Source organism: Canis aureus, chromosome X, assembly GCF_053574225.1.
Source record: "Canis aureus isolate CA01 chromosome X, VMU_Caureus_v.1.0, whole genome shotgun sequence".
Classification (NCBI taxonomy): domain Eukaryota; kingdom Metazoa; phylum Chordata; class Mammalia; order Carnivora; family Canidae; genus Canis; species Canis aureus.
The window spans coordinates 68,467,687-68,481,653 of record NC_135649.1 but is presented as its reverse complement, the minus strand read 5'-3'; the positions used below and the strand labels follow the sequence as shown (position 1 = coordinate 68,481,653).

The 13,967-nt window shown below is 39.2% G+C and overlaps 1 protein-coding gene across 2 annotated transcripts in view; it reads left to right on the top strand.

The window, feature by feature from the left end:
• The window catches only part of OGT (O-linked N-acetylglucosamine (GlcNAc) transferase), a 36,439-nt gene extending 22,677 nt beyond the window's left edge, over positions 1-13,762 (top strand). For both annotated transcript variants that reach the window (XM_077887575.1, XM_077887574.1), the window contains exons 15-22: positions 1,729-1,854; positions 2,446-2,616; positions 2,722-2,838; positions 2,931-3,101; positions 5,202-5,354; positions 7,235-7,487; positions 7,735-7,858; positions 11,467-13,762. In XM_077887575.1, the coding sequence (XP_077743701.1) occupies positions 1,729-1,854; positions 2,446-2,616; positions 2,722-2,838; positions 2,931-3,101; positions 5,202-5,354; positions 7,235-7,487; positions 7,735-7,858; positions 11,467-11,641 (1,290 nt within the window). In that variant the 3' untranslated portion in view covers positions 11,642-13,762. The remainder of the gene's footprint in view (positions 1-1,728; positions 1,855-2,445; positions 2,617-2,721; positions 2,839-2,930; positions 3,102-5,201; positions 5,355-7,234; positions 7,488-7,734; positions 7,859-11,466) is intronic.
• Positions 13,763-13,967: the final 205 nt, after the last annotated feature.

The following is a 13,967-nucleotide window of genomic DNA, read 5'->3' as shown; positions in this document are numbered from 1 at the left end:
ACAAGAACCATACTGCCTTCCACCTTTGAGATAATTAAGGGACTCTACTTAGTGACCGGAGTCTAAACTCTTCAGCATGGCCTTCACAGTCTTTTTTTCCCCCCTCCAAAGATTTTATTTATTTTGGAGAGGGAAAGTGAGAGCTCGAGCTGGGGAAGGGCCAGTGGGAGAGGATCTCAAGTGGACTCCATGCTGAGCAAGAAGCACAACACAGGGGTCCATCTCACTACCCTGAGATCATGTCTGAGCTGAAATCAAGGGCTGATGCTTAACCGACTGGGCCACCCAGGCGCCCCAGCCTTCACAGTCTTAAGTCTGAGCACAACCATGTTTGCCAATACTTTTCACCTCCCATTTGCCCTCATATATACTCTGTACCAAATAGAAGTGATCTACTCAATATTTTAAAAATCTGTGCACTTTACCCAGGTTCTTTATTTGTACTGTCTTTTTTTTTAAGATTTTATTTATTCATGAGAGACACACAGAGAGGCAGAGATATAGGCAGAGGAAGAAGCAGGCTCCATGCAGGGACCCTGATGTGGGACTTGATCCCAGGACTCCAGGATCATGCCCTGAGCCTAAGGCAGATGTTCAGCCGCTGAGCCACCCAGGCATTCCATATTCGTACTGTTCTCTATTGAGATTCTGTTCTGTCCAACTGCCTCAAGTGCTTATCCATCTTTGAAGGCCCATTTCAAAATCCAGCTCCTCTATGAAGCCTTGTTATTCATGCATTCAATCTAGAAGTAAATTCTCTTTCCTGTGTATTCTATTTCTGTAATGTTTTAGGCCCATTTTAATGGCACTTAAACATATTTTTTTATTTTTTTATTTTTTATTTTTTTATTTTTAAAGATTTAATTTTTTTACTCATGACAGAGAGAGAGAGAGAGGCAGAGACACAGGCAGAGGGAGAAGTAGGCTCCGTGCAGGGGGCCCAACGCGGGACTCGATCCCGGGTCTCCAGGATCACACCCCAGGCTGAAGGCGGCGCTAAACCACTGGGCCACCGGGGCTGCCCAACATATTTTTTTAATGAAAAATTTTTTATTAACGTTTTAAAAATTTATTTTTTAGGATTTTATATATTTATGAGAGACCCATTCATGAGTGAGGTGGAGACCTAGGGAGAGGGTTCTGCATGGGGAGCCTGATGTGGGACTCGATCCCAGGATCTGGGGATCACGTCCTGAGCTGAAGGCAGACGCTCAACCACTGAATCACTCAGGCATCCCAACATTTAAAAAATAAATTGATTGATTGATTGATTAATTGATTTTTATTTATTCATGAGAGAGAAGCAGAGGGAAAAGGAGGCTCCATGCAAGGAGCCCGATGTGGGATTCGATCCCGGGACTCCAGGATCATGCCCTGGGCCAAAGGCAGGCGCTAAACCGCTGAGCCACCCAGGGATCCCCACATTTTTTAAATTTAAATTCAATTTGCCAACATATAGCGTAACACTAAGTGCTCATCACATCATATGCCCTCCTTAATGCCTATCACCCAGTTATTCTACCCCCCCACTGACCTCCCATTCTGCAACCCTGTGTTTCACAGAGTCAGGAGTCTCTCATGACTTAACCATATTTTTATACTGCATAAATGTAATTTGTCTTCTTACTATGTTTTGTACCTGTGACTCTGAATTCTATTTAATGCCATTAAAACTTATTGAATTAGTTTGAGATTATACATAGTGAGTTCTGTTTTTTTATTGCATAGATTCCATGCAATGGAAAAGCAGCTGATCGCATCCATCAGGATGGTATACACATCCTTGTCAATATGAATGGTTATACCAAGGGTGCTCGAAATGAACTCTTTGCTCTCAGGCCTGCTCCTATTCAGGTAAAGGAACTAATAGTAATTGCTTACAATGTTTATTAAGCTATAAAGATGGTGATTTTTTTCCACCCTCCAGTTGCTTGGCATTTAAAACAATAGGGCAGATATGCTTGACTTAATAAAAGTATAGTTCTTGAAATGCACAGGGACAATGAATTTTATTATTTTTTATTTTTAAAGATTTTTATTTATGCATGAGCGATACATAGAGAGGGGCAGAGACATAGGCAGAGGGAGAAGCAGGCTCCCTGCGGGGAGCCTGATGCGGGACTAGATCCCAGGACCCTGGGATTGTGACCAAAGGCAGATGCTCAACCACTGAGCCACCCAGGTGTCCCAAGACAAAGAAATTTTAATGTAGAACACAGTGCCCACAGGTACATTTGTATAGAGATATGCAATTCATAGTTGAATACGAACAGTTCAGTTTTTTAAATTGGGAAAACGTTTAACACTGAGAAGGTTAGGCTGAAATACTACTTGATTCCTCCTAGCTAAAGAAGTCAACCCTCCTTATTTGTTTGTTTATTATTTTGAACTCTTTTGGTGAGGCTTTTTAGCTTTTGGCCTGATTTTTTTTTTTTAATCTTTTAGGCAATGTGGCTGGGATACCCTGGGACCAGTGGTGCGCTTTTCATGGATTATATCATCACTGATCAGGAAACTTCACCAGCTGAAGTTGCTGAGCAGTATTCTGAGAAACTGGCTTATATGCCCCATACTTTCTTTATTGGTGATCATGCGAATATGTTCCCTCACTTGAAGGTAGAAAAACAGTGCTATGTGGACATTGCAAAGAACTGTAGTCGTTTATTTCCTTGCTGTTGTCCCTATGCATCCTAAAAGAGTCTCAAACTTTTTTTTGATTAGAAAAAAGCTGTCATCGATTTTAAGTCCAATGGCCACATTTATGATAATCGGATTGTTCTGAATGGCATTGACCTCAAAGCATTTCTTGATAGTCTGCCGGATGTGAAAATTGTCAAGGTCAGAACCTGGTCAATATCGTCATTGAAATAAAGTTATCTGCATTTGGGATCTTTTCCCTAATGATACATCTTGTCATTTTTTTCTTAAAGATGAAATGTCCTGACGGAGGAGACAATGGAGACAGCAGTAATACAGCTCTTAATATGCCCGTTATTCCTATGAATACTATTGCAGAAGCGGTTATCGAGATGATTAACAGGGGGCAAATTCAGATAACAATTAATGGATTCAGTATTAGCAATGGACTAGCAACTACCCAGGTGAGAAGAGAATAATAGAGCATAATACCACCAAGTATTCATTTATCTTATTTTTTTAAGATTTTATTTATTCATTCATGAGAGAGAGAGGGGGGGGGCACAGACACAGGCAGAAGCAGGCTCCGTGCAAGGAGCCCAATGTGGGACCCAATCCTGGATATCCACGATCACACTCTGGGCTGAAGGTGGCGTTAAACCTCTGAGCTCCTGGGGCTGCCCTCATTTATCTTCTTTAAATCTAATAACTCTAGGAGATGTAAGCACCATTATCCCTGTCTTATATTGAGGAAATGAGTGGTGGAAATTGACATCTTACAAGCCTTTTATTTTTAAAGGCTTTTTATTAGCGTTTTATTTTTTATTTTACTTTATTTTTATAAGTAATTTATTGTATTGGAAATTCCTTGGAAGTGCTCTTTTTTAAAAAAAAAAAAATTTATTTATTTATTTATTCAGAGTGAGAGAGAGAGGCAGAGACACAGGCAGAGGGAGAAGCAGGCTCCATGCAGGGATCCTGACGTGGGACCCAATCTCGGGTCTCCAGGATCACACCCCGGGCTGCAGGTGGCGCTAAACCGCTGCGCCACAAGAGCTGCCCTAGCCTTTTATTTTAAAAGGCTCTTGGAAAAAAATAAAAAAAATAAAAAAAAATAAAATAAAAGGCTCTTGGATTCAGTCATTAGATCACTTAATGAGGGTCTACTGTGTTAATAATATGTTACTTCCTGCCTGTAGCTTTCCTCTTATCAGCGGTGAATTATCTGTAGACCTCGTACAGTTTCTTGCTTCTGTAACTCAATTCTTTCCCTTAGTTAAATCTTACTCCCTTTGAAGACTTTCAGTTCATACAGCTCCTCCAGGATCTATTCCTGTCTCTATTAGTAATCTTGCCTTCCCTGTTCCATTGGCACCTGTCTTCTCTGCTTTTGTAATATTTGAAATGCATTTTTACATCCAGCACAGCATGTTATAATTCCCTATGTTTGTGTATTCTTCCCTGAATTGAATTACTTTAGGGCCCATACCTTAGCCACAGTAATGTTGTATGTGTTCAATAAACATGTTGCATATTGGAATAAGTGTATATGTATCTCTGTCAAGAGATTATAAGGCAAGGATCTCTCTCTTTAGGAGTTAACAGTTTTAGTGGTATAACAGTTTATACCACGGATGCTTAAAATGAACTCTTTTTCTCTCAGGCAAGTTCCTGTTAAGATAAAGGAATTAATAATCATTTACAAGGTTTATTGGGCTAAAAAGACAGTGCCATATTTTTTCTTAATCTCTGATTAACTGTCATTTGAAACAATAGGATAGGCGTGTTTGACCTAAGGAAAAAAAAGTATATAGTTCTTGAAATACACAGGGACAGAGAACTTTGGGTGTAGAACATGATGCCCAAATGTATGAAACCTACCTGGAATAGTTAGATAACAATATAAGGCAGTACCTCGATGTATGGGAATTGCAAGGTAAGACTATAATTGTGTACATAGATACTTAAAAATAGTGGTGATCAATGTGAGGAGACACAGTCAAGATGGTTTGGAGGAATAATTTAACTTTCAAGGATGGATGTGATTTAGAAAAGGACATTCATTAAAAAAGTGAGCAAAAGCTTGCTGTTAGATTAATAAGATTTTGAAAAGAACTTTTTGGCTTGAGTGATAAGTTTCAAGGTAAAGTCTTCCGCTTGCCCCCATTAAGATAATACCGTAACGTTTTTCCTTTCTTGAACTTAATATGTCATGAATATTTTCTCACAGTTCAAATGACATGACTTTTAGTGGTTATACTATTTGGCATTTTAAGGATTCTTTTTTTAAGACTTATTTATTAGAGAAAGCATATGTGCGCATGTGCTCGTGTACATATATGCACAAGCAGGGTTGGAGGGTAGAGGGAGAGAGAGAATCCTAAGCACAGAGCTTGATGCCAGGTTTGATCCCACAACTCTGAGATCATGACCTGAGCTGAAGCCAGGAGCCAGACACCTAAACGACTGAGCCACCCAGGCACCCCAAGGATTCTTTATTAATTAAAAAATACCACATACTGCTGACTTTAAATATAAACATCCTATTGTTTTTTGTGTTCCAGATCAACAATAAAGCTGCCACTGGAGAGGAGGTTCCTCGTACCATTATTGTTACCACACGTTCTCAGTATGGGTTACCAGAAGATGCCATTGTGTACTGTAATTTTAATCAGTTATACAAAATTGACCCTTCTACTTTGCAGATGTGGGCAAATGTGAGTATGTGTAGATTGATTATTCATGTCTAGAGACTAGTAAAGATTACATAGACCCATCTTGCTGAGGCTGCCCTTCACCCCCCTTCAGGAGCTGTTGTGCTCGTTTCTATAAGAATAGTAGATTTGCAGCCATTTTTTATTTCTCCTTCCAGTGTCTAAGTATTACATTATGAACCTTTTTAATTTATGTATTCAAAACCAGGGATCAGCAAATTTTTTCTTAAAGGGCCAGATGGTAAATATTTTTGGTTTTGCAGTCCATACTCTCACATTTGCTTATTAACTCTGCCATTGGAACAGGAAAATACCATAGACATAATGTAAATGTAGGAGGATAGATGTGTTCCAGTAAAGTTTTATTTACTAAAACAGGCAACATGCCTGATTTGTCTTATAGGTTATAGTTTGCCAACCCGTGGCCTAAGTTTGATAGCAGAAGCTGTCATGTATATCCACCCATGTGTGACACTCTCGCAGTATGGTAGAGTTGTAACCAGGAAGGAATTGATTTATGTTGTTACCTCTCAGTTCATCAGACCAGTTTGCATAAATAGGACCTCTGAAAGTTCTAAACTTTACTATCCATAACTGGCTCTTACTCCATAAGGTTAAATAGAGATAATTCTTGTTTGTTTTTGTTTTTGATAATGGGGTGGTTTTTTGTTTGTTTTTTTTTTTTTAATTTTTATTTATTTATGATAGTCACAGAGAGAGAGAGAGAGGCAGAGACACAGGCAGAGGGAGAAGCAGGCTCCATGCACCGGGAGCCCGATGTGGGATTCGATCCTGGGTCTCCAGGATCGCGCCCTGGGCCAAAGGCAGGCGCCAAACCGCTGCGCCACCCAGGGATCCCATGTTTGTTTGTTTTTTTAAAGAAGTATGAGTGGGATAGGAACCAGGTGAGTACAGGCTTACTGTCCCTTAATCTTTACTTCCCAGCATTCAAAATAATCCCAAAACCAAAAGCTTTTTCAGAAGTTTGTGAGAAATTTCTTCGGCAGCAAAACTACCAGAACTGATGTTAGGCTGTCTTTTGGTCTTTTGTATATTCCATTCAGTATGAATATTCCTACATCTCTTGCAGAGGTACTAATGTGTTTGTTTGTAGGGAGTTGCTGCTGAGGGTGTTATATATTTGCACTGTACTACTTTTTAAAAATCTAAAGTATCTCGGATTCTGAAATTGCTGTTCTCATGCCTTTCAGGGAAGGGATGGTAGACTTGTAACATTGAAGAGACATAGATCTGAATCAGGGGTTGGCAAACTATGGCCTATGGATCAAATCTGGCATTGCCTGTTTTTGTCAATAAAATTTTATTGACACACAGTCATGCCTACTTGTTCACATATTGTCTGTGGCTGTTTTCCAGTGACGGGCAGAATTGAGCAGTTATGACAGACTCCATGTGGCCGCAAAGCCAAAAATATTTGTTCTCTGGTCCTTTCTGTACAGAAAGTCTGCTGATACCTCATCTTGAGTAGGCACACATAAAGTCAGGCAAGTGTGAACTAACCTTATTTGTTGTGTCATGCTGGGGGACTTAAAATTTGAAATGGAAAATTTCTATCTCATCAACAAAAACCCCGGTCAGTAACAATTCCCACAGGACACAGCTGCATCAGATTTTGCCAATTAGTAACTTGTTTTGTGTCTCACATCAGTCTTTTCTTTCTTTGAACTCTGGGGATAGCTAAGCAGAAAAGAAACCTATAATTCAGTTGATCTAACTCCATCTATAAGGGAAAGACAAAAGTTCACAGTAGGATCTACCCTGGTGACAAGAATAGACTGGTAAAATTATTAGAGCTCTATGGGAATCCTTCTTGAGAAGGGCAGAGCTGCTATTAAAAATTATTCTCATTTTCCCCGTTTTAGATTCTGAAGCGTGTTCCCAATAGTGTGCTGTGGCTGTTGCGTTTTCCAGCAGTAGGAGAACCTAATATTCAACAGTATGCGCAAAACATGGGCCTTCCCCAGAACCGTATCATTTTTTCACCTGTTGCTCCTAAAGAGGAACATGTCAGGAGAGGCCAGCTGGCTGATGTCTGCCTGGATACTCCACTCTGTAATGGACACACCACGGGGATGGATGTCCTCTGGGCAGGAACACCCATGGTGACTATGCCAGGTGAGTTGCTAATAAATCATTGGAATCTTCCTTGTTCTTTTTCAAACCTCCTTTTGGGGGAAACATTTTTAGGTGAAATTATGTGCTAGAAGCAGCACTAGGGCAAGATGATAAAAAATGAGCTTTGTTCAAGTCTAAGCACTCTGCTCCATTCTCATCAGCATTGTGTGGGTGCTTAGCAGAAATACCATTAATAACTGCTATTTGCATTCTCAGACATGCAGTTTATTCTCTTTTTTTATTACAGGAGAAACTCTTGCTTCTCGAGTTGCAGCTTCCCAGCTCACTTGTTTAGGTTGTCTTGAGCTTATTGCTAAAAATAGACAAGACTATGAAGACATAGCTGTGAAACTGGGAACTGACCTAGAATAGTAAGTAAACTTCTTCACAAACAAATTTTATGGTAAAGGAGACTAGATAAGGAAAATTTAGAATATAGATGTTACAAAATGAAATAGTAAAATATGGATAATATAAAATAGGTGAATTAGTTGTATGATCTCTAGATGAGAAAACTAGTTTCTAAACTTTCATAAATGCAGTGAGCAATAGATTTGACTATGGAAAGAGTAATTGGCTGAATAAAAGTGAGTCAGGAAAATGAAAAGGCAAGCAAGAGAGACAGAAAAGCTTTTTTTTTTTTTTTAAGATTTTATTCATTTATTTGACAGAGCACACAAGTAGGCAGAGCAGCACGGAGAGGGGAAAAGCAGGTCCCTGGGGAGTCCTTTGTGGGGCTCCATTTGAGGACCCAGGGATCATGACCTGAGCTGAAGGCAGATGCTTAACCGACTGAGCCACTCAGGCGCCCCCAAATTTTTGTTCCTATGTCAAATAATAGCCTGGCTATATAAAGACTGAACATTCACATCATCAACTCCTTAAAAGGAAGCTAAATACAGAAATGTGCAGACAACTCACTGAAGTAGAACTACAAATGGTTAAGAAAAAGTTTCAACCTCTGTAAGTGGAAATGTAAATCTAAAATAACGTTTGTACTATAGCCATTATTTGCCTAGAAAATAAAATATTTTTAGTATTATACCAATGATGAGGGAGCATTGAGGTGCTGGCCTTTTCATACAGGGAGTAAGTTGGTACAACCCTTCCTCAAAGTTTTAAGAGCCTTAAAACACACACACACACACACACACACACACACACACACACACACACCAGCCAGACCTTTGACTCTATTAGTGCTACATTTTCACTGTAGCATAAGGAAAAAACCAGCATAACTTCAGTGCCTCAAGTAGGTGGGAATTAGAGGGGTGGTGCTTAGATAAGCAGTGCTTTAGCCATACAATGAAGTAGTGTCTCTTTTTTAAACGAGGCTTTTCTTTGAATGTTAGTAATTTTTTTCTTTGTGTTTTTCTGAGAAGTAGCATATTCTAGAGAAGCTTAAAGAAGCACCCTCTTTGAGCAGACTGCCTGGGTTTAAATCCACATTCTCCCCATTTATGAGCTTTGTGACTTTGGGCAAGTTAGTCTCTATGTGCCTTGCCTTTTCCATCTGCAAAATGGGGATGAATGATAGTACGTACCTTGCAGAGATGTGAGGATTAAAAAAAAAAAAAGGGTGTTCCATGTAAACACTTCTAAAAGTTCTTGTTAAGCATTCAAAAGATGTTAAGCATTTATTATTTTCAAAATTTTCTCCATTGAACATCTACACATCTAAGAAAAGTGAGTAAATATTTTGAGCCCAGCAATTTTTTTAAAAGATTTTATTTATTTATTCATAGACCCAGAGAGAGGCAGAGACACAGGCAAAGGGAGAAGCAGGCTCCATGCAGGGAGCCCGATGTGGGACTCAATCCCGGGTCTCCAGGATCGCACCCCATGCTGCAGGCGGCGCCAAACCGCTGCGCCACCGGGGCTGCCCGAGCCCAGCCATTTAAAAAAATTGATTCGTGTCCATCATTCCAGAGATAACTACGTAAATATTTTAGTGTATTTTTAAAAATTTGGGGGCTTAGTTGATTTCATATGACATTTTCCTCCAACATTTTGTTGTAGAAATAAACACTTCTATACCTACTGCCTAGATTTTACCACTAACACTTTACTATACTTGATCACATATCTATCCATTTATTCCTTTATCCATCTAGTAATCCCTCTTACTTGATAAATTTTGAAGTAAATTGCAGACATCCGTACTCTTAAATACATCAGAATGGGCATTGTTAACTAGTTTTTTTTTTTTTAAGATTTTTATTTATTCATGAGAGAGACAGAGAGAGGCAGAGACGCAGGCAGAGGGAGAATCAGACTCACTGTGGGGAGCCCGATGCGGGACTCAATCCTAGGATGCCGAGATCATGACAAAGGCAGATGCTAAACCACTGAGCCACCCAGGCATCCCTATTAACTGGTTTAATATTTATTTTTTGAGGCAGAATTTACATACAGTGGAATACACAAATCTTAAATTTGAGTTTTGAGACCTACCTTTATAATCCAAACCTATAGCAGTATGTAGAACATTATCATCAGTCCAGAAAAGTTCCTTCGTGTTCCTTTTCAGCTGGTCCTCCACACCAACCCTCAGAGACTACCATTTATTGGCCTGAATGTTTTCCCTATAACTTAGTTTTTGCCTTTCTAGAAACTTCTACAGATGACACCATACAGTATGCACTCTAAAGGTTTTTTCACTTAGTAATGTGAGATTTATCCATGATGTTGACTTTTTATTTTTTTTAAAGATTTTATTTATGTGTTCATGAGAGACACACAGAGAGAGGCAGACACAGAGGGAGAAGCACGCTCCTCACAGGGAGCCCAATGCGGGACTCCATCCCTGGACCCAGGATCATGCCCTGAACCAAAGGCAGACACTCAACCGCTGAGCCACCACAGGCGGTCCCCATGATGTTGGCTTATATCAGTACTTCATTCTTCTTTATTGCCAAGTAGTATTTCATTATATGGATGTACCACACAGTTCAATCATTCTCCTGTTGACATAGAGAAAACTTAGAAAAATAAAATAGAGCACAGAAGTATTTTTATTTGGAAGATAGAGGAGAATCTCCCCAGCCCCCCGTTCCCAGAAGAATTAATTGCTACTTTTCCCTAGTTTTGAACAGAACCATGGCTTTGGTGATACTAGGAGCGCTTTTTGTTAATATCTAAATAATTCATGTATAAGTGGAAAATTATGGCAGTAGACATAGTACATTTCTTATCCCCTGGAGTATTTTTCCTACTTAGTTAAAATATTCATAAACTGAATACTTCATCTTATGTTTGTCCCTTAGCTATTGTAAATGATGCTTAATGAATGTCTGATGGCCAGGTTTATCTGCATCTCTGATGATTTCCTTTTGAAAAGATGTAAAAGTGTTACTGATCGGTCAGAGGGTTGTGAACATTTAAAGTTTCTTAACACACACCTTGCTAAATCACTTAAGAAAAGGGTAGGCAGTATACATTCTAACCAGTAGTACGCAGACACATGTCCAATTCTTTGTTTTAAAGGTAGAAGCAAGGGGATCCCTGGGTGGTGCAGCGGTTTGGCACCTGCCTTTGGCCCGGGGCGCGATCCTGGAGACCCGGGATCGAATCCCACGTCAGGCTCCTGGTGCATGGAGCCTGCTTCTCCCTCTGCCTATGTCTCTGCCTCTCTCTCTCTCTCTGTGACTATAATAAATAAAAAAATAAATAAATAAATAAAGGTAGAAGTAAGGTGAAATGGAGAGAGCATGGCGTCTCATGGATGTACTTCTTTAGGAAAGAACAGAATGGTTTCAGAGGACATGGAGGTGAACTTGATTATAAGTGTTAGTTAGCATTACCTTAGCTGTGATCCTTTCCTTTTTCAGCATTGAGGTCAGGATGGCCAGGCAGAAGTGAAAAGTGTGTGAAGTCCAGTCATATAGTTTACCATAAAGGTGACTAGGAATTTGTTGAGGGCTGGTACTGAGTGCTCCGATTTTTAAACTTGGTTCTTTTTTGTTTTATTACCTAGCCTGAAGAAAATTCGTGGCAAAGTCTGGAAGCAGAGAATATCCAGCCCTCTGTTCAACACCAAACAATACACAATGGAACTAGAGCGGCTCTATCTACAGATGTGGGAGCACTATGCAGCTGGCAACAAACCTGATCACATGATTAAGCCTGTTGAAGTCACTGAGTCGGCCTAAATAAAGACTGTATGCACAGGAGATTACCCCAATACCTGAGCCTCAACCTTCTGGGGAAAGGGAACTAACTAGATATAACATACTTTTTACTTATCTGTACGGTATCATGTTGCAGATGGGTGACAAATGATAATAGAATAGCACAGCCAGACTTGCTTCCTGCATGATAGGGAGAGACACAAGAGATGGGAAACTGCCGTTCCACAAGGAATCTCCACAGAATTTTGCAGCAACCAGGTGGTGCATAGGCCTGGAAGGTCTGATCTCCCTTGGTCTTCCATGGGATGGTTAGTTTGGAGGGGAGATAGAGATTGTCCAGCCGTTTTGTGATTCCATGGATTGATTGAGTCTTCTGAATTAATTTTTTTTCTTTATATTTTGGGTATTGGAGCTTTTAAAAACGTTTGGTTTCAGGTATTTTTATTCATGTGAAGTGTATATGATTCTCTTGAGATAAGGTTTTAAGCTAAAATGTTGCTCCTTGTTTTAGTTTCTGAACTCTACAGATTAATGGGGACTTTGCTGGTGTAGTCTTTTTATAGGTTTTATAAACCACTTGAGCCTATATCAGTCGTTTTAGTGTCTGACCTAATGTTTGGAGCTATCAGTGCATTGTTGGTTTAGATGATGACTCAAAAATTTTTTCTGGTCCGTTTCCCATTTCCTTCCCTTCCCTTCCCCAACTTTAAAGTTTCTCCTGTAACTCAGCTAACAGAGCGAAGTCTGATTTTAAACCTCCCAGAGTGTTTCTCTTAAACACATCATCTGGTGCCAAATGAAAATTCTTAGGAGTGATTATTAATTATGCAGGGCATAGTTGTGGTACTGTCGATGATGATGATGATGATGATAATAATATAGATTTTTTTGGGCCTAGTTTTGACCTATTTCACCAGTGTTTTACCTTTGCCCCTCTATGCTGCTTCCAAAAGTGATTAGTGTATGATACGATTTTTACCTTCCTTTCTCAAGTTTTTTTTTTTTTTTAAGTGAGTCTTGTTCTTCCTATTTCTTTCAGCAGAAATGAAATCCCAGGTAAGTATAAGTATTCACATATTTGATCAGTAAGTCACAGTTCTCTTCAATACATTAAATAACTTTCATCAAAAAAGCAAAATAGAGGTAAAAAGCTCTGAAGGACCAGCTGTGTAAATGAGTAATTATTTTTCAGACCTTCTCGGGTATTATATAATAACTGTCTTCTGGACTTGGTCTTGAAGAGTCTGTATGGATCAGCCTCAGTAGTAGCAAACAGCACTGCTACTTGGAGTACAAATTAGACTTTAGCCCTCCTGGAGCTTGAGTTCTTGGTATTAAAAACCATAGGAATAAAATTATTGAATCACAACAAAGGATCGAAGGCTTGAGGCTTAAACAAGCCAACATATGAATATATGTTTCGTGTTGCTGTACTGTACTTACGCTATCCAGTAACAGATAATTTTTTTGTCTGCTAGTAGTGTTCTAGATTATGTCTTTCCAAAGTGCTGAGGCAGTGCATCTATTTTGTAGTTGCAGCTGATGCCTGAATGTATCCTAGCTGACAAATTATTAAGAACTTGAATTTCTGAAAGATTCTTACTGTTAACCAAAATCTGAGCAAGGAGACTCAAATGTAATTCTTGCCAGAATTACATGTTAATGAACTGTGTACCTTTTAACAATATATAAATCAAGAAACATCAGTTTAGGGATTTAATTTATTTTTTACCCGAAGGAACTATCAGTTCAAGGTTGCCAGCATGGTTGCAGATAAACTGATGTTTGAAATTCACCAAACTACTTAATGTGGAATAGGATAATATACTTCCAGTGCCCTCAAGGCTGTGACCTTACAGCCATTTTACATAGCACATCATTCCTCCTATAGGGATGAACTTTTTCCTGGCACGAAAAGTAGCCGCTCTGGTTGAAGCTTTGCTTATTGTAATAGGCTTTTGTTTCCAGGTAACATGTCTGTGGAAGACTTAATTCTGAATAGAGATATAGATATTACTGGAAACTAATTGTTTTTTCTATTATACTCTGCTTTATCAAAAAAGTAAAACATTTAAATTGTGCTACAGAAATCCAGATGTTGTCTTGCGATCTTTAAACAATAAATGAATGATTTGCCCTTAATATGGCTGATGGGTTTTTTTTTTTTTTTTTTTTTGGTGGCTGATGTATTTTGTGTTCTGTTAAATTGAGCATTAGACAGAACAATAGGGTCATCCAGTAACCAAACTTCTATTTGAACAGCTCCAAACAGCTGGAAGACCACCTTTCCCTAGTGTAGCTATGGTCTTAAGGATTATTTTGTTTTCTCAGCCAGGTGTGGTAGAGG